General features: G+C 51.6%; 2 protein-coding genes and 2 long non-coding RNA genes across 13 annotated transcripts; 2 read left to right on the top strand and 2 right to left on the bottom strand.

Moving 5' to 3' along the window:
• Positions 1 to 26: 26 nt before the first annotated feature.
• Positions 27 to 12,590, top strand: ncoa4 (nuclear receptor coactivator 4). Of its 4 annotated transcripts, XM_060073195.1 has the most exons (12): positions 27 to 183; positions 3,159 to 3,285; positions 4,457 to 4,597; positions 4,892 to 4,983; positions 5,564 to 5,672; positions 6,254 to 6,355; positions 7,559 to 7,681; positions 8,070 to 8,756; positions 11,117 to 11,205; positions 11,239 to 11,470; positions 11,587 to 11,679; positions 11,781 to 12,590. In XM_060073195.1, the coding sequence occupies exons 1-12, from the start codon at positions 146 to 148 to the stop codon at positions 11,784 to 11,786; spliced, it is 1,839 nt and encodes a 612-aa protein (XP_059929178.1). In that variant the 5' UTR covers positions 27 to 145; the 3' UTR covers positions 11,787 to 12,590. The 4 variants fall into 4 exon arrangements, with proteins under 4 accessions (XP_059929178.1, XP_059929177.1, XP_059929179.1 ...); XM_060073194.1 differs by having other exon boundaries at positions 11,117 to 11,470; XM_060073196.1 differs by lacking the exon at positions 27 to 183 and adding an exon at positions 1,108 to 1,293 and having other exon boundaries at positions 11,117 to 11,470.
• LOC132473189 (uncharacterized) lies at positions 3,210 to 3,588 on the bottom strand. The gene is made up of 3 exons (XR_009529267.1): positions 3,455 to 3,588; positions 3,375 to 3,394; positions 3,210 to 3,320 (listed from the first exon to the last, which is right to left on the bottom strand). It is a non-coding gene; the product is annotated as an uncharacterized LOC132473189 (long non-coding RNA).
• On the bottom strand, positions 8,786 to 11,374 carry LOC132473188 (uncharacterized). Of its 2 annotated transcripts, XR_009529266.1 has the most exons (4): positions 11,239 to 11,374; positions 10,845 to 11,205; positions 10,718 to 10,738; positions 8,808 to 8,847 (listed from the first exon to the last, which is right to left on the bottom strand). It is a non-coding gene; the product is annotated as an uncharacterized LOC132473188 (long non-coding RNA). The 2 variants fall into 2 exon arrangements; XR_009529265.1 differs by lacking the exon at positions 10,718 to 10,738 and having other exon boundaries at positions 8,786 to 8,847.
• Positions 12,591 to 16,321: 3,731 nt separating the features above from the next.
• On the top strand, positions 16,322 to 22,466 carry LOC132473185 (zinc finger protein 775). 6 transcript variants are annotated; one of them, XM_060073198.1, is made up of 3 exons: positions 16,322 to 16,505; positions 17,872 to 18,517; positions 19,546 to 22,466. In XM_060073198.1, the coding sequence occupies exons 2-3, from the start codon at positions 17,963 to 17,965 to the stop codon at positions 20,215 to 20,217; spliced, it is 1,227 nt and encodes a 408-aa protein (XP_059929181.1). In that variant the 5' UTR covers positions 16,322 to 16,505; positions 17,872 to 17,962; the 3' UTR covers positions 20,218 to 22,466. The 6 variants fall into 6 exon arrangements, with proteins under 6 accessions (XP_059929181.1, XP_059929187.1, XP_059929186.1 ...); XM_060073204.1 differs by having other exon boundaries at positions 16,333 to 16,505; positions 17,872 to 18,373; XM_060073203.1 differs by lacking the exon at positions 16,322 to 16,505 and adding an exon at positions 16,725 to 17,443.
• Positions 22,467 to 24,255: the final 1,789 nt, after the last annotated feature.

Here is a 24,255-nt window from a genome sequence, read left to right as displayed (position 1 = left end):
GGAGCGTACCGACTCCAGCACCGCGAGAAGAAGCGTTTCTTCTCGCGAGGGCTCCGCTCCTCCCGTTCGTCTGGTGGTGACATTGATCAGCTGCCGACAATAAACATCCATTAACCAGTCACCCCTTCTCGATACCGGACGATTGATGACATCCAAGACGAGAAAACCCGACAAACTAACACGGTAAGAAAGGGATTCGACCTAATCTCGCTCCCTAGCGCGTCATATTGAGGACGTTAGCGGGTTAGCCTAGCCGCCGATCACCATCGTGTCGCTCTCAGGCTCAGCCCAACTAGGGCTGTACTGGGAGAGAGATCCAGTCAACCAGGGCTGTACTGGGAGAGAATTCCAGTCAACTAGCGCTGTACTGGAAGAGATTCAGTCAACCAGGGATGTACTGGGAGACAGATTCAGTCAACCAGGGCTGTACTGGGAGAGAGATTCAGTCAACCAGGGCTGTACTGGGAGAGAGATTCAGTCAACCAGGGCTGTACTGGGAGAGAGATTCAGTCAACCAGGGCTGTACTGGGAGAGAGATTCAGTCAACCAGGGCTGTACTGGGAGAGAGATTCAGTCAACCAGGGCTGTACTGGGAGAGAGATTCAGTCAACCAGGGCTGTACTGGGAGAGAGATTCAGTCCAACCAGGGCTGTACTGGGAGAGAGATTCAGTCCAACCAGGGCTGTACTGGGAGAGAGATTCAGTCCAACCAGGGCTGTACTGGGAGAGAGATTCAGTCCAACCAGGGCTGTACTGGGAGAGATATTCAGCCAAACCAGGGCTGTAGTGGGAGAGATTCAGTCCCACCAGGGCTGTAGTGGGAGAGAGATTCAGACAACCAAGGTTATATTGGAATAGATCCAGTCCCACCAGGGCTGTACTGGGAAAGATCCAGTCCCACCAGGGCTTTACCCCGTGAACACGTCTTCACAGGCCCGTTAAACACGTCTACCGGGCCCCCGGGGTCTTTCACGGTCCGCCACTGATTCCCACATCAAAAAAGCCGCCGTTTATCCCTGTACAACAACAGCTCTGTGTTTTAAAACTGGGAATAAGGGGTGGACCAAGGGCTCCCCATCCAGAGCTGTGGACTACGTGCGCAGTGCTCCTGGCGCGGTGGCGGAAGCTGAGCCGGTGACGTAACAGCGCTCCGTTGTTTCCAGATCTGTGAACCATAGCGAATCAAACCTCGATCTCACCGTTCGTAAGACAGACTTTTGGACCAGAGCTCTGTGGCGGTCATTGGAGATCATTTCAACCCTAGTCTTTGGTTTTGTGCATAAAGATCCGAAGGTATGACCTTGTTGTTTCTACCGTTCGCCATTTTCCGGCTATCTTTTGCTTCCCGGTAGAAAGGGTTTCTGTTTTGGTGTTTGTTTGTGTTTTGGTGTTTGTTTTGCATGCTGAGATCTCCTCGAGTTATTGAACAGCTTACGGGACGTTTTTATGGTGATCATGTTTTCGATGATCAGGCTTTCAACCGTCCTCTACAGAGAGGGGTGTTGGTTCTGGCTAAACACCTCTCGACATTAGTTTCGTACAATATCTGGGTTTAATCCGCAGAAATGCCTCTGGATGATAGGTAGTTAGGGCCAGTACTGTCATACCTGGTATGCACAACAGAATCAATATGCAAGGTGTATACTGTACACTCAAATAATGCACTTAAAGGTGATACTATTGTTGTACTAATTTATCAAAAATGCAACATGCATTTGTATGTGATATATAGTTAATATGTTGTATTATACTATAAATTAAACGTGTGTGTGTGTGTGTGTGTGTATAGAAATACACCATCACAAGAAAGTATTGCAAAATACAGAAAAAAAAAGAGAAGGGTATCTTTGCGTTTGCTAGCAGTATTCCCAGTATGTGTGGTTATCACCCAAATATCAGTGTATGATTGGAGGAACGAGGTCAGCAGGCGGTGTTGCGTCACCATGATATCGGCTGAGGGTTCGCCTCTCTTCCTCTGCTCAAAGTGAGAATCAAGACTCACTTGTTCAGTGTTCACCTAGACTCTGCAAAGCCCCAGCCCCCCCCCCCACCTCTAACTTGCACTTGAACTTAAAAATAATACTTAGCATTGTTTAGCATCTTATATATGTTGTATACAGGGAATGGGTAACCTAGCGATTGTTAGTGCTTGTTGCTTCTCTTTCTTTTGAAAAAAACATACTTATTATTAGCCCCACCGCACTCAGGGTAGCTGCCGCAAAGGAATGACCGGCAAACCCATACAACCGGTCCGGTGGCAATCAGCCGGGGACCAGCTCTGCGGTGGTGTCTCTCTGTCCGTCCGTCCCCTGTGGTGGTGTCTCTTTGGCCGTCTGTCCCTATGGTGGTGTCTCTCTGTCCGCCCTTCCCTGGACTGACCATCCACACAGAGATCGACGCTGTTCTGTTCTTGTTCACCTTGACACGGGCAGCAGTGATGCGGCTGTCCTCCCACGGACTGCAGAACGGTCTCATGTGGCGTGTTGTTGGGCGTGTCCATCTTAACTTATCTCTAAAGCCCATGTGTGTGTGTGTGTGTGGGGGGGGGGATCTAGTGGAGGCCTAGGCAGTGTGTGGCCCCACCAGGGGTCTGTGGTGGTGTCTGTCATGACCCTGACCTGTATGGGCTGGTCTTAGGCCCCGGCTCAGAGGACAACAGAACCCCCAGCCGGTCCTCAGACACTAAGCCCTCCCTGCTACTGCGTCACCCCGCTGAATGAGCTGTCACGACCCCGTCATCCAATCATAAGCTCTTATTTACCCCACACCGTCCGGCGCACATAGTTATCAGTCTGTGTCGCAACATGTTCTGGATCGCGATCGTTAAACTCCCTGAACTCCCTCCTGTGTTATGGCCGCTTGGAGGGCTGGTGTACGGTGTCTAGTGATTTACTGCCCGTCTTGTTCTATACGGTGCTGTCACTGTGCTGTTGTGTACTGATAGTTTTACAGCACACAGTCCCCGGTCAGTGCAGCTGAGTTGCAGCGTAAGCAGAAGACTTCTCTGTAAAGCGGAAGAGGGGTGGGTGGGTGTGTGTGTGTGTGTGTGTGTGTGTGTGTGTGTGTGTGTGTGTGTGTGTGTGTGTGTGTGTGTGTGTGTGTGTGTGTGTGTGTGGGGTATCCTGACTGCTCTCTCTCTCTTCTCCCCCCTCCCCCAGGATGTCCCCTGCCGAGGACGAGGGGCCCCCGGGGTCCCGGCAGTGCGAGGAGGCGCGGGCCCAGCTGGAGGAGGCCATCTCTGGGGTGATGAGAGCAGAGAGCCAGCTGAGAGACAACGGCAGAGAGGTGAGGACCTGCCTGGACTGAGACCTGTTAGGGACCTGGTCCGAGACCTGTTGGGGACCTGCAGGCCTGGTCCGAGACCTGTTTGGGACCTGCAGGCCTGGTCCGAGACCTGTTGGGGACCTGCAGGCTGGTCCGAGACCTGTTGGGGACCTGCAGGCTGGTCCGAGACCTGTTAGGGACCTACACATCTGGTCTAGCATCCAGAGGTATTGAGGTTAACTATACCAGGTCAAGACCATTACTATTTACTAGTGTACCAGTCCCTTAGTACTAGTATAAACCAGTCCACCACTCTGGTTCTTGTCTGATCAAACCTATTTCAGGGCACAGTGTCATGATGATGATGTCATCAGTGTGTGTGTTTTTGCTCTTGGTGCTAAAAACAGCGATTTAAAGTTTCTCCACACAGCCTTTGTAGCTGTTGTCTGGGTGGCTTGTGTTTATGTATGTGTCAGCACCTTTTGTGTCAGTGCCTGTTTGTCTGACACCGGCGCTATATTTAGGTGTGTGTGTGTGTGTGTGTGTGTGTGTGGTTTTATCCATGACGTGGTGAGCTCACTTCCTGGCTCCAGCCGTGGTTCAGAGAGGGGGGGGGTCAGAGCTGTAGGGGGTCGGTACTGATCCGGAGGAGGTGGGTTGGTACCTGTGGAGGAGGCGGGGCTAGGGGAGGGCGACGGGGCAGGTTAAAAGAGGCGCACAGAGGAGTAGGGAGCATCAGACTGCTGGAGGAGCAGGGCTCAGGTGATACTGACGAGACGTCTTGTGGATCGGTCTATCAGGATATAGTCCACTCCAGCGTCGATCTACCGTGTTCTGGACTCTAGCGTATTCTACTGCCGTCGGGCCTCAGTCTACGTCGTCTACTGTGGTCTAGTCTACTGTGGTCTAGTCTACTGTGGTCTAGTCTACTTTATTCTACTGTGGTCTACTCTGGGTCTTCCAGTCCCAGCGAGGTGGACTTCATCAAATACGGTCAGGATGCTGTGTGTGTGTGTGTGTGTGTCGTGCTCTGTGTGTCTGTCTGTCTCTCTGTGTGTGTGTGTGTGTGTGTGTGTGTGTGTGTGTGTGTCGTGCTCTGTGTGTGTGTGTGTGTGTGTGTGTGTGTGTGTCTCAGTGTGTGTGTGTGTGTGTGTGTGTCTCCTGTTCACCGGGTGGCTCTCTCTCCCTGTAGGTGCGCTGTGAGGTGCGCTCCTGTATGAGCCGGCAGCAGGAGTCCCTGAGGTGCCGTGAGGTCTGGCTGCTGGGGCAGATCGACCTGCTGGAGCAGCTGAAGGGCGACGCCCTGCACCACCAGCTCAACCACCTGCACTGGGTAAGGGGGGTGGGGGGAGGGCTGCACCACCTGCACTGGGTGAGGGGGGGGGGGGGGGGGGGGAGATTGACTGGATGTCTGTTTGACTGACTGACTGTTGCTGTTTGAAATAACTGGAATGATAACACATTATCATTCTTTCAACTCCTCCCGTCTGTCTATCTGTCTCTGTCTCTTCCTCTGTCTCTTCCTCTGTCTTCCTGTCCCTCTGTCTTCCTGTCCCTCTGTCTTCCTGTCCCTCTGTCTTCCTGTCCCTCTGTCTGCCTGTCCCTCTCTCTGTCTGTCTGTCTCCAGCTGAAGGGTCAGTTTGACGTCATCGCTCATCAGATGGAGAAATCCGCCCCCAACCGTGACCTGGCCAATCAGCTCACCAGCTGTCTGGAGAAGTACGACTTACCAACGATACAAACAAGACCTTCATTCATTCATACATGCATGAATACATACATACAGACACGCCTCTTACCCATTAGCTGTACTGTAGGCTCTCCCAGTGGGTGCTCCCCAACTTCTCGATGACACAACATCACTTTGAATACTTTAATGACTGCTTTGGGTCCATTCTAGTCCGTGTGTGTGTGTGCACATCAGTCTGTGTGTGTCTGAGTTGGTCCGTTCTACAGTATCGTGTGTGTGTGTGTGTGTGTGTGTGTGTGTGTGTGTGTGTGTGTGTGTGTGTGTGTGTGTGTGTGTGTGTGTGTGTGTGTGTGTGTGTGTGTGTGTGTGTGTGTGTGTGTGTGTGTGTGTGTGTGTGTTGCTCCGTTCTGTACCATCGTGCTGAAGGCTGGATACATCAGTGTGTGTTTACATCAGTGTGTGTGTCTGAGTTGCTCCGTTCTGTACCATCGTGCTGAAGGCTGTGTGTGTGCATCAATGTGTGTGGGTGTACATCTGTGTGTGTGTGTGTTGCTCCGTTCTGTACCCTCGTGCTGAAGGCTGTGTTGGTTCCCCCCCCGCTGTGTCCAGGCTCTCCTCTCTGAACCTGACCCCTGAGGAGACCCCTGACCTGGGCTTCACGGCCGACACCCGCTCCCTGAAACAAGCGCTCACCTCATTCGGTCGCATTGCCACACAGGTACGGCCACGCCCCCACCCCCCCCCCCCCCCCCCTCAGGCAGGGCTCTGCAGCCCGACGGTATCCAGCTGTGATCTGCTGAGCCCACGCGGCGGTCTGCTGTCCAGCCGTCGGACTCTGGACCCGCTGGCACCGGCAGTCTTCATAAAGGACGCTAATCACATAATAGATTAACAGCGTCCATACACACATCTCTCTCCAGGGGTTAATGAGGGGATCGGTCCGTCAAAGATCAGCAAACTGTTGGTGTTGTTGTGGTTCTGGGAAGGTCACATGTCTGACGGCCGGGCAGGACTGGACCTGAGTGAATCCGTTTGGCTGCACGTGTGTCTGCCTGCGTCCTCCTGAACTCTGACCCCTTTAGCAGCAACAACAAGCTGTTAGAGGAAGAGGGGAGGAGCCTGTGAACCACTGGCTGCACTCAGGGGTTGAACAGTATTATCTTCTGCTTATCTTCTACTGGTCTGCTGCCACATGTAGAGATAGTTAGGGATTCAGAACGGTTGGCGTTTCTAAAGTGGCTGATTCAGAATGGACGGTGTTGCTATAGTTACTGATAAGCCTTCTTCCTGTTTCATCAGCACCTGGATGAAGCACCTGCTTTTAGCTCCTCCCCCTGCCCCGCCCCTCAGAGCCAGAGAGCCTTCCTCATGCAGAGCTGTCCTGCAGCACCCAAAAAACAGGTACACGCACATCCCACGCACACACACACACATGCACCATTTACATTTACATTTCGGGCATTTAGCAGACGCTTTTTTATCCAAAGCGACTTACATCAGTTAATACACACATTGACACACCGACGGCAGAGTCAACCATGCAAGGCAACAGCCAGCTCGTCAGGAGCAGTTAGGGATAAGTGTCTTGCTCAGAGACACATCAACACTCAACTAGGAAGAGCTGGGGATCGAACTAGCAACATTTCGGTTACAAACAAGACAACTGCTCTACCTCCTGAGCTAAGCCGACCCTGACACCACACACACACACACACGCACACGCACACGCCTCACAGACACGCACACACCTCACAGACACGCACACCTCACACACCGCACACCTCACACACCGCACACCTCACACACCGCACACACACCGCACACACACCGCACACCTCACACACCGCACACCTCACACACCGCACACACACCGCACACACACCGCACACCTCGCACACCACACACACACCACACACCTCGCACACGCACACCACACACACACCTCACACCTCGCACACGCACACCACACACACACCTCACACACACCACACACGCACACCACACACACACCTCGCACACCACACACACACGCACACACACACCAGACACGCACACACACGCAAGCACACACACACACACCAGACACGCACACACACACACACGCAAGCACACACACACGCACACCTCACAGACACGCACACGCACACCTCACAGACACGCACCAAACACACACCTCGCACACGCACACCACACACACACCGCACACCACACACACACCGCACACCTCGCACACGCACACCACACACACACCTCACACCACACACACACCGCACACCTCGCACACGCACACCACACACACCTCACACACGCACACCACACACACACACCTCACACACACCTCACACACACCTCACACACGCACACCACACACACACCTCACACACACCTCACGCACGCACACACACGCGCACGCGCGCGCGCGCGCACACACACACACATACACACTCCTCACGCATGCTCACGCACACACACCTCTCACAGACACACACACACACCTCAAAGACACGCACACCTCACACACACCTCGCACAGGTACACACACCTCTTAAGAACGACCACACAACAGGCTGGACCTGACCAGAACATGTCATCCTACCCCTCCAGAAGCTGGAAACCGGATCTCTGTCTAACTGGCTGCTGGGAAGCCGTCCAGTGACCAGCCCTCTGATTGACTACGAGTCCAGCAAAGACCCCCAGGATTGGCTGGTGCCACAAAAGGAAGGGCAGGTGAGGACACGTGACAGGAAGTCCTGGATGAGTTGATATTCGTCCTCTGAGAGCTACAGAGGGCAAAAACACTGCAGAGCTTTCACTTTGAAAACTGGAATGTTCCGCCACTCAAACTCCAGCTGCTGGCACTGAGCACAGCTACAAACAATTTATATAACATATCGAATAAATATTTAAATATAAAGTATACAAATCACACCAAGTGAATGCTTGTGAAGGAAAGAGATGACAGGGTGAAGGATTAACGTGTGTGTGTGTGTGTGTGTGTGTGTGTGTGTGTGTGTGTGTGTGTGTGTGTGTGTGTGTGTGTGTGTGTGTGTGTGTGTGTGTGTGTGTGTGTGTGTGTGTGTGTGTGTGTGTGTGTGTGTGTGTGTGTGTGTGTCAGCCCCCCTGTCCCCCGCCGGCCGTCTATGACGTGGGCGCGGCCTGGGGTCACCTGAAGGACCTTGAGGCGTGGCTTCACCGCACGCCCCCCCCCCGGGAACGGACCACGAGCGGCGGCAGCACCTGTAGCTCCTCCTCCTCCTCCTTCTCCATCGAGAAGATCGACGAGTCGGAGTTCAACATGGAGGAGGAGGGGGCGGAGCTGGACGATTGGCTCATCACCCCCGCCGTCGCCGCGGAGACGGACGGCGAGAGCTGGAAGCAGGCGTTCCGGCCCTTCCACGAGAGCTGGACCCCCAGCGAGTGGCTCCCCAAGCCCTGCTCCTCCTGCTGCCAGGCCTCCACCGTCGCCGTGGAGATCGAGAACCTGGGCAAGCTGGTGTGCCTCAAGACCCCTAGCCCCGCCCTCAGCCCCGCCTCCGGCCCCGCCCCCTCCACCCTGGAGGCGTGGCTGCAGGCGGTGGCGCCGGTGCAGACGGTGTGCCGGGCCAACGAGGCGTGCGGCAGCTACGCGGCGTGTGTGTGCGAGGAGAACTGCGGGCGCTCCGCCCTGAGCTCCTGGCTGCTCCGGCACGAGGGCCGCGACAAGAACGGCCTCCCGCTGGACAAGACACGCCCCAACCTGCACCCCGACAAGAACGCCCCGCCCCCCAAGGCCGCGCTCTACCACTCGGACCAGGAGCAGAAGGTAGGGAATGGAACTAAACTGGTTGCCGTGACAACCTGACCCTCTCCTCCTTAACCATCTCCACGTCCTCCTTAACCATCTCCACGTCCTCCTTAAAGTGTAATTCCGGCGCAAATTGAACCCAGGATCTTTGTTTTGGCATTAAAACCCATCAAATAAGCCTCCCAGATACCTTTTTCATTGAAAATCGAGTATTATAGTTTGCCGGGCGCAATGTTTGGCGTCCATGTTGTTGACTTGGGGCATAGTGTTTCGCTTCTAAATCCGCATTTTTGAACCACTAAATAGCACCAAACCTCTGCAGTAGCATGACTAGGGTCCCTACACATAAAACGAAGCACAAACAACTTAGTTTGCAAACCCGGAGTTTATTTAAAAAGACAGTTTAACAAGCATTACCGGGAGGTCCGTGTTTACAGGAAGTCCACACAAGTCGATTGCCGAATGCGCCGGAGTTCAGTTCAAGGAGGAAAGTTTTGGAATTTATAATTTATATAATATATATTTATAAATAATATATAGCAATTGTTGACACGTAAATTAAAGGAATTGCGTAAGTTACAGTTACAAAATAATTGTTCGCTACAATCAAGCATGGCACGTTATTGACGGAAGACGCACTGCACACGTGATTGACGCATAGAGTGAAGGACAGCTCAAGCACCGGAGAAGACGACCCATCCACAGCTTGAAGTCAAGAGAGAGATGGTTCGTGTTTGCGTCAAGAAACAAAGTTATAAGCCCTAACTTCATTCGAGGAAGTGAAAGATGATCTTGTGAGTTGTCCAGGTAGGTTAACCTCGATTTATTGTGGATAAGGATTTGTGGTGGGAATTTACGGACCACGTCAATCGTTTTCTGCGTCAACCGGGTAGAATAAAGTCATCAGAACGTTTAACAATTGCGGTCATATTTGTGTAAAAACGGTACAAGACCATACAACAAACAATAAAACAAACGTTGCAAGGAGAAGTCCATTATCAGCTTCCACTGATAGATTACCATTTTATTAACCAAATGGTAAGGTAGTATTGGGGGGCAATGCTGTCTTGGCAATGTGAATTCCTGGCTTTAGCCAATGCAATGGAGTTCTCCTTGCAACGTTTGTTTTATTGTTTGTTGTATGGTCTTGTACCTTTTTTACACAAATATGACCGCAATTGTTAAACGTACTGATGACTTTATTCTACCCGGTTGACGCAGAAAACGATTGACGTGGTCCGTAAATTCCCACCACAAATCCTTATACACAATAAATCGAGGTTAACCTACCTGGACAACTCACAAGATCATCTTTCACTTCCTCGAATGAAGTTAGGGCTTATAAATTTGTTTCTTGACGCAAACACGAACCATCTCTCTCTTGACTTCAAGCTGTGGATGGGTCGTCTTCTCCGGTGCTTGAGCTGTCCTTCACTCTATGCGTCAATCACGTGTGCAGTGCGTCTTCCGTCAACAACGTGCCATGCTTGATTGTAGCGAACAATTATTTTGTAACTGTAACTTACATATGCAATTCCTTTAATTTACGTGTCAACACTTGCTATATATTATTTATAAATATATAAATTATAAATTCCAAAACTTTCCTCCTTGAACTGAACTCCGGCGCATTCGGCAATCGACTTGTGTGGACTTCCTGTAAACACGGACCTCCCGGTAATGCTTGTTAAACTGTCTTTTTAAATAAACTCCGGGTTTGCAAACTAAGTTGTTTGTGCTTCGTTTTATGTGTAGGGACCCTAGTCATGCTACTGCAGAGGTTTGGTGCTATTTAGTGGTTAAAAAATGCGGATTTAGAAGCGAAACACTATGCCCCAAGTCAACAACATGGACGCCAAACATTGCGCCCGGCAAACTATAATACTCGATTTTCAATGAAAAAGGTATCTGGGAGGCTTATTTGATGGGTTTTAATGCCAAAACAAAGATCCTGGGTTCAATTTGCGCCGGAATTACACTTTAACCATCTCCACGTCCTCCTTAACCATCTCCACATCCTCCTTAACCATCTCCACATCCTCCTTAACCATCGCCCTCCTTAACCATCAGCCTCCTTAACCATCAGCCTCCTTAACCATCGCCCACCTTAACCATCGCCCTCCTTAACCATCGCCCTCCTTAACCATCGCCCTCCTTAACCATCGCCCTCCTTAACCATCAGCCTCCTTAACCATCAGCCTCCTTAACCATCGCCCTCCTTAACCATCAGCCTCCTTAACCCTCTCCCCCTGAACCATCTCCACCATAGATGATCCAGGCAGCACCTTGTCTCCCCAGTGCGTGTGAGGCGGTGCTCTTTAGGTCTGCTCCTCTTTCACCTCCTGCTGACCCTGATCTCCTCCTCCTCCTCCTGTCAGGTCCAGGCCATCCTGGAGGCCTGGCTCCACCCCAGCAAGAACTCCTCCTCCCTCTCCACCGAGACTGCACCGGGGCAGGAGAAGCACACCTCCTCCTGCTCCTCCTCCTCCTCCACCACCACCTCCTCCTCCTCCTCGGCCCCCTGGGAGAGCCCCTTCCTGAGGGCCCTGAAGGCGGACTGCTGGGTGGTGGGGCCGGAGTCCGGGGCAAAGGGTCACCGGGACGAGAACCAGGAGGAGAAGCAGAAGGAGGACCAGGAGGAGAACCAGGAGGAGAAGCAGAAGGAGGACCAGGAGGAGGCGCGCTCTGAGCCGCAGGAGGACAAGTGGCTGCTGAGGAAGAGGAGCCAGCAGGTGAGGGGATGAAGAGGGGGGCCTGACGTAAACCTCACTGTATGAGCTGGGTGGTTGTGAGGGATTCCCCAGTGTTGTGGCTGATGGTAACCATGGCAACGTGCGTGTGTGTGTAGGAGCGTCTGGCCCTGCCCACTGTCTGCGACCTGTTCTCCTGTCTGAAGCTGGGAGGGGAGAAGGACAAGTGGCTCCACAAGGCGCCCGTACAGGTAACCACGGCGACGCCACACACACTACAGTAAGGCCCCTGAAGGGGGTAACCACGGCAACGGCAGTGCGGTGGTCTGATGAGTTGTGCTTTCTCTTGCAGCTGTGAATCCCGGTGCCTCTCGTATCTTAGGAACCTCCCACTCACTGCTGCTGAGCGCACAGCTGGCCCGGCCCCCCCCCCCCTGGACGGACACCCAGCACAGCCAATCAGAGTCCATGCGCCGTCCTCCACCTCTTCTGCTTTTAAAGAGCTTTTAGTTTGTAGGAAACGTGTATTAGGAACTTGATTTTATCTCGATGTCTGATTTGACTCCTTTGCAAACCAGTGGTTTGATTCTATAATATTCTTTATAATTATTACATGTATGAGGATTGCCTCTGTTGTCTCGGAAAGAATCATAACCACTCAAAACATATTCAACTTTTAACATTTTATTTTATTGGTTTTTATTTGACCAGCTTGATTAAGATAGAGTTGTATCCAACGGCCAGCGTTTCAACCTCTGCTCCGACCCTCCCCCACCTGCACAACAACATTAACCTCCGCCCCAGACAGACATTAGTGTTTCAGAATGAAACTAGTTCAAGGCAACAGGAAGTCCTGCCAACATCCCCCCCCCCCCACACACACTTCATCAGCCAGGCCCCGCCCCCATGGGGTACAATGGGATTTGGCAAATTCTATTTTTTCACACCCTTATTTTGGCGGGACAGCACCGCCACTACACCACTTCCTCCTGAGGGCCGAACGGGCCTTCTGAAGCAGCGGTGTCCCGCTGCCTTCGCCTGATGGGTGGAGCCTCTAGAACCTCTGTGTGGGCATCTGCCCTGACAGCTATAATCTACTCTGATATCTCTTCTAATGGACTGCTCTGCCTAGCACTGCTCAATAAACGATCACTCACTTTAAGGCATGCTCTGTCTCGTCCTTCCTCAGCTGAGCTTCGTTAGTCTGACAGCGAGACTAGTGTCAACAGTTGATTTTAATATTGATCCTGGTCGGCTGACTGGCGCAGCGAGTTTAAACCGGTTTAGTGCGGTTCCTCCACGGAGAAAACCATTGAACGAGAGATGCAACATTTTATTAGTTAGTTGGAAATGCCACGCAATCTTAACGCAGACACACACACATGAACGCACACACACACACCATGAACACACACATGAACACTGACATACATATGAACACACACACCATGAACACACACACACACATGAACACACACGTCTTGTTTGTCAGGTTGTTTTGTTCTATAAAAACATTGCATAGAATACATATTGGTCAGTAACGCATGGTTTGAGTTAAGTGGTCCACGTCCAGTAGAAACGAGTTCCATTCCAGGTTTTTAAAGCAACCGTGTGACACTCTTTAAGGCCAAGCCAGATCTGCCATTAATGAAGCGTTCTCTGTGCTGGGTGGAAGACCTGACCGGGAGGAAAACTTACTGGAGCCGGACTCTCCTGCTGCACCGTTAAAGGTCCCATGACATGCCACCAGGTGTGAGTGTGTTAAGCCGTTTTGAAAATCTGGCTCTTCCGTCGGAAGTGAGGTGTCCACCTAGATGTACGCTGGACAGACCCGTTTGCCAGCTTACCTAGTTGACTGTAGCAAACGTTGCTCCTCTCTCCATCATACATCTAGGTGGACACGCCCCCTTGTGATGTCAGAAGAGCCTGATTTTCAAAACGGCTTGTAACGGCTGATCACACTCAAACAGGCTGGCATGTCATGGGACCTTTAAGCTCTCAGAAGCCCCTCCCCCCTGGTCTCCGATAAGGCTGATAGAGTTCCCTTGTAAAGCAGGACCCCCCCCCCGCCATCAGGGCCCTGCTGATAGCGGCCGACCGAGGTCTGACGTCACGGCAGTGAGTGACGCAACGCACAGCAAGGGCTGGGCGGTTCGTCTCATCTCGGGCTGTGTCGGACTCCCAGCCCAGAGGTTCTGGGTTCGAATCCCAATGTCCAGAGTCTTCTTGTAGGGGTTTGGTCCTTAATGCCATGTATCTAAAATATATCCACTGTCTTATCTTTATCCTGAATGACACTTGCAGAGTTTTCCATGTGAACTTTGATAAATAAATGTCTGATTTGTGATGATGGTTCAGAACCTCGCTCGTCCAGTCAACATGACCGTCAACACAACACGGCTGATACCTAGCACAATCAAATACATTATGTATAGATCGTTTATCTAATACAGTCAAGGAAAATATTCAACGATAGCGTTTGGGACACAATAAACCGACCCCAGTCTGAACACAAAGTCAGGCCACAAGTCCCAGAGGGTTTTCTTGTCATAATACCATCATGCGCTGGTTTAATACCACCATGCGCTGGCCTGTGAAGATACCATCATGAGCTGGCCTGTGAAGTTACCATCATGAGCTGGTTTAATACCATCATGAGCTGGTTTAATACATCAGCTGGTCTGTGGGAGCAGAAACCATCATACGCTGCTCTACGGAACCGAAACCGCTTCACATCGCAGGAATATTTTCATTGCAAGCCAACTTCCTTGTTCCTCTTGACGGGGAAAGGGGAACTTTCACTGAAAGTATTTTGTAAATTCTGGTCATGTGGTCAGGTTGTTATTGATTGACAGTCATAGTCTTTGCACCTGTTTATAACACCACGTATCCGTCTATATACAGTCTATTAAAACATCACAAACTTATTCAACCTCTTGTATGAGACGAAAGTGACACATAAAGTTTCAGTTGAGGTTGACCTTTACCTTAGAATTATGAACATATTCTCAACAACACCACCTGACACGAGATATGTACCGGAAGATTCCCCACCTGCTGGACACCCTACACGTGGACCCTCATGCATAATGCAGAAGGGTCAGTATGTGTGGCTTCAATAATGTATCCTGTGATCTGCTGCCAGTCCACTGCCAGGACTCTGTGGACGGAAGGAAGGGAGATTTTAATTGAAATGCTTTCAGATCCAGTCAAAACTTAAGTGGCATTTTGTATGTGTGTAAAAAACATCGAAAAATATATAGTTTCTAACTAATTCACTGGTTTTGAACTAAACACAACACAGTTTTAGAAGCTCTCAGTAAGGGATAGAATATAAAGAGCATATATGTTTAATGTTAGATAACATTCAGATTCAATACCAAGAGATTAAACGTACCGAGCATATATGTTTTCATTTTAGCTGACATTCAGATTAAATGTAACAGATGCACATGCATTAAAGCCAGAGAGAGAAGCCACCATAGATGTTAATGGGAGCATAACATATTCATCAGGTCAGAGCTGAGGGACAGAAGCCCACCATGTGAGGCTTACGTCCTTTTAAACCCCCCTAACAGGTCATTCGTGTTTTACATTGAACTGTTCTATTTACTAGAGCTGTTTGAAATGTATTCTATCACACTGCTCATATTCCAAGGATTTATATTTGTCAAGTAAGATATTTAAATGGCGATAGAAATGACAACAAAGCACAAGCCTCCTTTTAGTATTTATCAAAAAATAAAGTTGTATACGGGTCACAGTCTGCCTACTACTCAAAGAACGACTAGTGACACCTACTGGTAGAAATGGAGAAGTTGACATCCTAGGTTAGAAATGGTCAAGTATAGGTATTAGGTTAGAGATGGTAAAGTTAATGTATTAGGTTAGTGATGGTTAATTGTATTAGAGACGGCTATGTATGGATATAAGGTTGAAGATGGTTTAGTTTAGGATTTAGGGTTGGTGTGGTTATGTTTATAGATGGATATGCTTAGGATTTAGGTTAGAGATGTTTACGATTAGATAATGTTATAGATTGAGTATACAGGTTAGAGATGGTTAAGTTTAGGTTAGAGACAGTTAGTTTAGGCAGGCCTTTTAGGAGCGAGATACCAGTTATATCATGTTAAAGAGGGTTAGTTTGATGTTAGAGATGTTCAAGGTGTTAGGTAAAATATTGTGAGTTAAGTCATTTGTTGAGGTTGGCTTAATAAGGTCTTATTGAAGTACCCCACTGCTTGTACGATAACACTGAGGTTTCACCTTCATACAAACAGAAAAGAGGAGTATCTAGGGAGGGGGGCTAGAAACAGCAGGCTGACATGGTCACCATAAAGGGGATTTCCATTATTTTCCATCGCAGGTGAAGACTTTCCTATTCACCTCTAGGGCTGTACCTCTATGCCTCTAGGGCAGTACCTCTATGCCTCTAGGGTTGTGCGTGTGGAATGGATCTCGTATTGACCAACTTATACGGTTCTTATTTGAACGCAGCTATTAAGTGAACAGATGAAACAGGTCCTGGGACGTTGATGGGTTCCACTATTGTTGTGTTATATACAGTAAATGGACGGCTCTTTAAGGGCGAGGTGACGGTTATGAACCAGAACTATTTGGCAGAAAAATAAAACTTGGTTGCTTAACTATTACAGATTGTACAAACCTAACTACAATAATAAAACGCCACTAACTGAGTAACTAACGTTCTAGAGGTTTGCTGCAGGTGTATCTGTGTGTCCATGTTGGCGGTATATTAACGACAGTCTTCGCGACATTGCTGTTGGGTCTTTGTAGTTTTTTCTGGTCTCTAGTCCAATGAAATTCGAGAAGCACAGAACGCTGCACCGGAACCGGATATACGGCCAGAGAGCGCAGCATTGGGATGGACTCCGCCCACGGCCGTGATGCTGCTCCGATCATCCGCAGCGCCCGCAGATCGCTGCTCTCCGGCGGCATCGCGACGGCTGCTTAATCGCTGATGTTCCGCTCCGGTTCTGACGTGAGGTGCGGCAGAAACAGGCAGAATTCTGTCGTGAGTCGAGTCGAACCATAAAGGGAAACGTCTGCGCAGATTGTAAGTCACCCCGAATCTCTATTTAAAACCATTTTACCACCGATTCTCACAAAAGATGGCCCCGCGCTCCGCCGCTCAGACGGACAGCGGCGGGCCCCGTGTGAGGACCTGACGGTCCGCCGGCCCGTCGGCCCCCCGCCGTGCCTCGACCCGCTCCAGGCCGCCGACGGACCGGGCCGGTCGTCCCCGCATGCATGCTGTGACGCTCGGGTCGCGGGTCCCCTAGGGGCCCGGGCCGCTGCGGCCGGGTCTCGATTCGCTTTTCCTTTCTCTTCCGCGGGGTCCTCTCCCCGACCGCCCCCATCCCGGTGTCAGGGGGGCTGATGTGACCCCGGCCCGCCACATTGTGGGAGACAGGATTATTGTTCTCAGTAGAAGACGAACCCCCAGAACTCTCTCCCTCCTCCCGGGGCTTTATTAAGTCACAGTCTCGGTCAGCGGGAATCGAACCCGCGCCCCGTCCCGGCCTAGCGTTAGATCAGGGATATGGTGCTATGGGATGGGGGGCTACAGGGACGAAGGACACCCAGATGGTCCAGGGAGCGGACAGACATGATGTATGGCATGCATATGCGCAGTGTGCAGTAGTGTGTGTAGTTTGCATCATGTTGGTGGTGTGGAGTTATGGAGGGGGGTGAGACGATTCTCTAGTGTTGGACCCCCGCCTAACGTCCCGACCCGCCGAACCACCCGTGGCCCGTGAGGGTTCGAGTGGGTGTTTTTCCGACCTCGTTCACTTGTGTTTACGTTAACTGCTTTTATATCAGACGTGTGGACAGAGGGACACACGGCGGCCTTCTCCATCTAATCCCTCCCACAATGCACCGCGCCCGGCCGCATCGCTTCCTGTTTATTGTGGCAGAGCTGCCCGGCGATATTCATGCTAAATATCTACCCGATGTTTATGGGGATTCACAGCCGCATGAGTGTGCGATAAGGTTTGTGAGGGGTCTCAAATGGCTCTCTGGGTTAGAGGGGGGTATAAACGGAGGTCTGGGTCGGGCCGCGGCGCCCCGCTGTGCGGGTCGGAGACTCTTCCTCATCTCAGGCGTTTCCTCTCGCGTTGCTCCGAGGCTGAGCTGACGGGTCGCGGGTTGGTCGTGGATTGAAGGTGATATGTGGGTGGATTTCTGTCGCATCGATACCAATGGACGGGTTTGCGAACGGCCGCGTGAGATATTATCGCAGGTATAGGGGGAGTGTGCCGCTGGTCAAGCCGTGTGTTATTAACGTGTCCTGTTTGGGTCGCAGACCCTAATGATTAGTATACGTCCAACCAACCTCTCCCCAGACGCCGTTCACTGGCTAAGCTCCGACTGGCTGCCTCTGTGTATTAATATTGAATGATATCGCTGTGTCTTTTCAGGCGTTATAATTGGCTGCACAGTCCCCGCTGTGCTCTGAGGCCCCACCTGCTTCAGAGAGGTGTCCCCCCCTCCCCCCCCTGCTGAGTCGACATGGACGACCCGGAGACGGAGCTGGTGTCGTCGGAGCCCGACGCCCTGGGCGCAGAGTTCATAACGGTGGAGCTGGACACCCAGCCCATCGAGTACGTGGTGAAGTGGGCGGAGGTGGGGTCAAAGTTCACCATCTCCTGCGTGAAGAAGGACTCTGACGACCCCAACGAGCTGGCGCCCGAGCAGCTGAAGTTCGAGACGGACGAGACGTTCTTCGCGCCCTACGAGGAGGTGTACCCCTGCGAGCTGACGGAGCAGAGCGTGGAGATCAAGATGGACTCGGACTCGGGGGAGGAGGAGGAGGAGGAGGAGGACGAGGAGGGGGAGGAGGAAGAGGAGGAGGAGACGACGGCGGAGGAGGAGGCGGGCAGCAACCTGCTGGACGGGGAGGGCGACGGCGACTCGTACCAGGTAGATTACGAGCCCCACCAGCGGCAGTACCGCTGCAACTACTGCGGCAAGTGTTACAGCCACGCCTCCAGCCTCTACCGCCACCAGCAGATGCATGCTGGGAAGGGCGTGGCCATGCCCGGCGCCGCCAAGCGCCCCCCGCAGGTGGGGTTGGGTGGCGATGACGTCATCCGTCACCGTCTCCATCACACACCTCATGCCTCCGTCACGCCTCCATCGTGTGTCCCACCTGTGTTGTGACCCCCTAGGGGTTCAGGGCCTTCAGCTAACCATGTTTACCATGTGACGTCAGGAGGGGTGTGTGGGAAGTAGTGGTGCAAAGGTTCACGGGTTTCCCGTGATCCGTACGGATCAACCCTCACGGTTCGGGACGCAAGTGATCCGCGGATCGGCTGATAAAAAAAAAAGTTGTGCGTTCACGTGATCAGCGCATGTTTTAAAGGACAATTCCGATATTAACAACAGCATCAAGTATTGTAGCGAAATACAATATTTCGCTACCATACTTGATGAAAAAAAAGAAGATGAGGATGTCTGCATTGCCTTGGGAGAGTGTAGACTCTAAACTCTCCCAAGGCAATGCAGACATCCTGAATTGTAAATCCAGGGTTAGAGATTATTTACTATCCATGTTAAAAAGAAGAAGGAATAATGCCTCAGATTGCAATTTTTTAAAATATTAACTATGCTTAAAGGAAGAATTATTACCAAATTGTTCACTTTATTTTGTTTTTACACATTTGAAGATTTTATTTAAAGACACATTTGCCTTGTTATCTTAATTGTTGTTGTTGTTGAGTCACGACCCGTGACTCAAAAACCGTGACACGATCCGAACCGTGAGATTTGAGATCCGTTGCATCCCTAGTGGGAAGTGAATGTTGTCGTGGTAACCTTTCTGTTGGAGCGAATGACCTCATGGTGATGAGTGACCTCACGGTAATGAATGACATCACGGTTAACGAATGACATCACGGTAATGAATGACATGTTAATTAATAACGTCACCGTAATTAGTGCAGTCATGTGAGCGAATTCCTCATGGTAATGACTCATCACGGTCGTCATGGTAGCGAACGACGCGCTCATACGGTGGCCGGACGCCGATGCATGGCGGCGGTGGTGGCGGTGGTCGTCGTGGTAACGCCCGTCTCTCCCTGTGTGTTGTGCAGCCCTACTCCTCCATGGCGGCGGCGACGGCGGCGGCGGGGGAGTCGCGCTACACCTGCCCCCACTGCGGGATGAGCTTCAAGGGGAGCCGCATGCTGGGCTCCCACCTGCGGCTGCACGGGCAGCGCCGCATCCACCCCTGCAACGTCTGCGGCAAGGAGTTCAACCACAGCTCCAGCCTGTCCCGCCACCGCCTGGTCCACAAGAAGGACAAGGGCGGGGCCAAGGACGGCCCGCACGCCGCCCACCACCACCGGCGCCGCCGCGGCGGGGGCCTGAAGGCCGGCCCCGGGGGGAAGGGTAAGAGGGGGCCGGCGGCAGCGGCAGGCCCCGGGGCCCGGCCACGAGGCGGACAAGGCGGGGCAGATGGAGGCCATGCTGGGGGTGGCGGGCGGCGGGGAGAAGTTCTACGCCTGCCCGCAGTGCGACATGACCTTCAGGACCTCCACCATGCTGTCCAAGCACCAGGTGAGCCACGTCAAGGACCTGCTGGACAGCTACACGCCCGGCAAGGAGAACCTGGGCGAGTCCTCCTCCGACCTCAAGATCCGCCTCAAGCTCTGCTCGCGCGACAAGCCCAACTTCTACACCCTCTGCAAGAAGAACCGGCGCCGGCGGGGGGGCGGGGGCCGCGGCGGCAAGCGGGGCCCGGCCGCGGGGCCCCCCCCCCGTAGGGCCCCCCGGGGGCCTGGGGGGCTCGGAGGACGAGGAGTACCAGCAACAGCTGGGGGGGGCGCACGGCTGCAGCCTGTGTGACAAGAGCTTCAGCCACGCCTCGGGCCTGGCCCGCCACCAGCAGGTGCACCGCGGGGGCCCGGGGGGGGGGGGGCCGCGGCAAGGCCTTCCACCAGCGGGCGCAGTTCCACCGCAAGAGGGGCTCCGCCCACGCGGGGAAGGTCTACTCGTGCGCGGCGTGCAACAAGACCTTCGTGCACTCGTCGAGCTACTCGCGGCACAAGAAGGCCCACATGCAGCAGCAGGGGCCCGGCCACGCCAGACCCCTGAAGCGCCGGAAGAAGGGGGCCGTGGACGAGACGGCCCCCCTGGAGTCGGACTCCGAGTGAGGGTCCGGTCTGGCTGAGGGGCCCCCCTGGCCCCTCCACCACCAACGGGGGCCGGGCGTGGGACGGGGGCCCATTGTAGATAGCGGTGGGATATTAATTATATGGTCATAACTATGTATATGGTTGATATGACACTTGTTGAATGGCTCTTGACACTTGGTGAATTGCTCAGCCCCCACCCTTAAACTCCATTTTTATTTCTGCAAATGTTCGATGAATTGCACTGTTTGCCGTGCTTGTTGACATTCCCCGACGGGCGGTAGAAATGGCCGCCGGGACCAGGCCGGCGCTAGCCCCATGCTACGCCAAAGCTAGGCTAGGGCCAAGCTGAAGCTAGCATATGGCTATACTAACCAGTTTTGGGTGAGGGTGTGGCCTGTGCGGGGGAGCGAGCCCCCCCGGTCTCTCTCTCTCTCTCTCTCTCTCTCTCTCTCTCTCTCTCTCTCTCTCTCTCTCTCTCTCTCTCTCTCTCTCTCTCTCTCTCTCTCTCTCTCTCTCTCTCTCTCTCTCTCTCTCTCTCTCTCTCTCTCTCTCTCTCTCTCTCTCTCTTCCCCCCCCTCCCAGTCTCTTGTTTGTTTTTTGTTTTGTCATACTTTATTCATCCCTTTTAGGGGACTCCGGTTACGTCCAACTATTTAACCAGTATGCCACGGATGCCCCCCATTTCAGTCCCTCTCTCTCTCCACCCGGTCGATCTCTATCTCTCTCTCTCCTCCCAGTCCCTCCTGTTCAGCCCGTTCAGTTCCCCCCCGCCCCCCTGTTCCCTTGTTCCTCAGATCTGATTGCTGTGTTCCTTGTCAAGAGTGTTCCGATTGGGCGAGTTGCGTGACGTCGGCGGTTTGTCTGAACTCCCCTACAGGGCGACCACTTCCTGTCCGCTCCGTGTCTGTCAGAGGCCCCTCCCCCCCCCCCCCCCCCCCCTCCTAGCCTCCTATGTATGCATGAAGACCTCACCGCTAGCGTCCTGGGGAGACCCCAGCTCTGCGTCTGTAGAGACGCACTGATCCCAGGGGGTGGCGTCTGACACACTAAGGTGGACCTGGAGGGCCACTGGCCTCCACAGAACCTGGATACTTCTGGCGGTGTGGAGTGAGACGTATGAATATGTAACGGAGCGCTTTGAGAATGGGCTTTCTGATTATCTTAATCATCTTCCTCACTACGGTGTGTGTCGTCGTTCCCCCCCCCCCCCCCCCGACCTCTGGAACACACACACACACACACACACACACACACACACACACACACACACACACACACACACACACACACACACACACACACACACACACACACACACCACTCGTGGCAATTAACTGATGTGGTGCAGAGGCTCCTCTCTGCTCTCACCTCCACCCCTTCTCCTCCTCCCCCACACTTGGCTTGTGAATATCATTTCATGTTTGCAATTGGATTCAACTTAATTTAATAGATGTTATTTATATCTGTGGGCGACCGAAGCACGAATTTAAAGAGTTAAGATTCACATGTACCAACAGATCCCCGTGCTGGAGGGAAAAAAGAAACAAAGACAGTTTGGTACTTCTCCCTGTTCCCTGGTCTCTGTTCACTTCCTATGTTTTAGGTTTGTTCTCTCTCTGTGTTCGAACCGCCCGTCTCCTGTTGGATTCTGGGAGTTTCAAGGACAAACAGTTCTTCCCCTTTATTGCTTTCTTCGTTTGGTCCGTTCTCCTCCAAAGTGTTTTTTGCATTTAGATTCCTGTTGTGTTTGGTTCCTCTCCTGCCAGCAGGGGGCGCTGCTCGCCCTCCGCCGCAGGAGACGACACTATCGTGTTGCCAATAGAATCAATCCAGTTGACATGGTTTGTCTTGCGTTTTGTATTAAACCTTGGAAAATATCCTGCTTCTTGTCCCGTTTTGGAGCATTCTTGCCTTCTGTGATTAAAAGGTTGTGAGACTATTTTGCTCATAAGATAAGACGTCCATGACTCGATAAACGCAGTAGGCGGGTGTGACGTCACGATCAGCATTTAGTTTAGTCGCATTATATGGGTTCATGGTTGTTATGCGCGGTCTAAGGTCTTGTAAAAGGCCCTTCGCTGTACTATAAAAAAATATATATATAAATATATAAAATTGAATATATATAAATTTAGCACAAAAAGTAAGGAAATATGGTAGATTATTTCATTGGAGGCAATCTCAATGTAGAGGGATATAGAGCTGAGATTCTGCAACCACTGGCAATCCCATATCTCCACAGTCTGGGACCGAACTCTATCCTCCAAGATGACAACGCTCGCCCCAACAGGGCGGGGTTCATCAGATACTACCTTCAGAATGTGGGAGTGGAGAGGATGGAATGGCCTGCTAGCAGTCCTGACCTCAACCCCATTGGAAACATAGGATCAGCTTGGGCATGCTGTTCGTGCCAGAGTGACCAACGCAACCACGTTGGCTGACTTGCGACAAATGCTGGTTGAAGAATGGGATGCCATCCCACAGCAGTGTGTGACCAGGCTGGTGACCAGCATGAGGAGGAGGTGCCAGGCTGTTGTGGCTGTGTATGGTTCTTCCACGCTACTGAGGCTCCTGTTTGTGAAATTAATAAATTGTTTAATTGCCAATATGTCTTGTTTCTTCAAGCTTCAATCATCCAATCCACCAAACACCAAACGAGTCAATGGCAGAACAAGCTGTTCGGCATTGGCAGAGAAGAATTGGCAAATATTTCATGGGCGCAACCCACATACTCAGCTCTGCTGCTCATCCCACAAGTGCATGTTCCTTACAAATGGGGCACCATTTAAAAGGGAACTATACAGGTTTTCCAATGGTATAAGATTTATTGCCAAAAAAAAACATTGTTACCACTGAGAAATAATCAACCAAACACAAATGTCCTTACTTTTTGTGCTAAGTTTATATTTATATTAATAGAAACACAAACAGATGGAACCAGTGTCATGTCATCCACTAGATGGCGCTGCAACAAAAATTAAGACTTTCAAAATTACACACGCCATACTATTACCATATTACATCGCAACAATATTTCTGTGTTTCTAGAATTATTAAGACCTCTTTGCATGGACAATAAAAAATCTGCGTCTTTAACTCAGTTACCCAAGGATCCCAGTAGTCTTCGGTCGAAGGAGCAGGCAAAGTAAAAAAATCCACTACTAGTTGTGCCTCTATGATTTTGTATGTGACAAGTAAAACAAAAATGCGTGAAATATTTTTTATTTTATTTTTATTCATGTTTGGCAAAAACATTAAGAGTCCTAGCAAATGGATTGGGCGTTCGCAGCAGAAATCTGCATCATAGTAGACTAGCTGTTTTGGTAGAAGGTGGATCCGATAGACTACTGTACTCATGTTGTCAGTCGTTCTAAGTCGGCTCCTTCACACAAAATACCCACCACACTGTTTTACTGATGTAAACACTATCCAACTTTCTGTCCATTTATCCAGACACTACATAAAAAGACACAGGTTGACAGACAGACAGAACCACACATGGATGGACCGAATCAAATGAGTGAGTGGGAAAACATTCTCTCTCTCTCTCTCTCTCTCTCTCTCTCTCTGTGTTTGGGGCAAGAGACAGTTGCCGTGGTGAAGAGTTCTGACTTCCTGGCGACCTCCGACCCGTGGCGTCTGTACCCTCACAGACCGGCCTGTGTT

The sequence above is a fragment of the Gadus macrocephalus genome, chromosome 15, assembly GCF_031168955.1.
Source record: "Gadus macrocephalus chromosome 15, ASM3116895v1".
Classification (NCBI taxonomy): Eukaryota; Metazoa; Chordata; class Actinopteri; order Gadiformes; family Gadidae; genus Gadus; species Gadus macrocephalus.
This window is presented reverse-complemented; position numbering and strand designations above follow the sequence as displayed.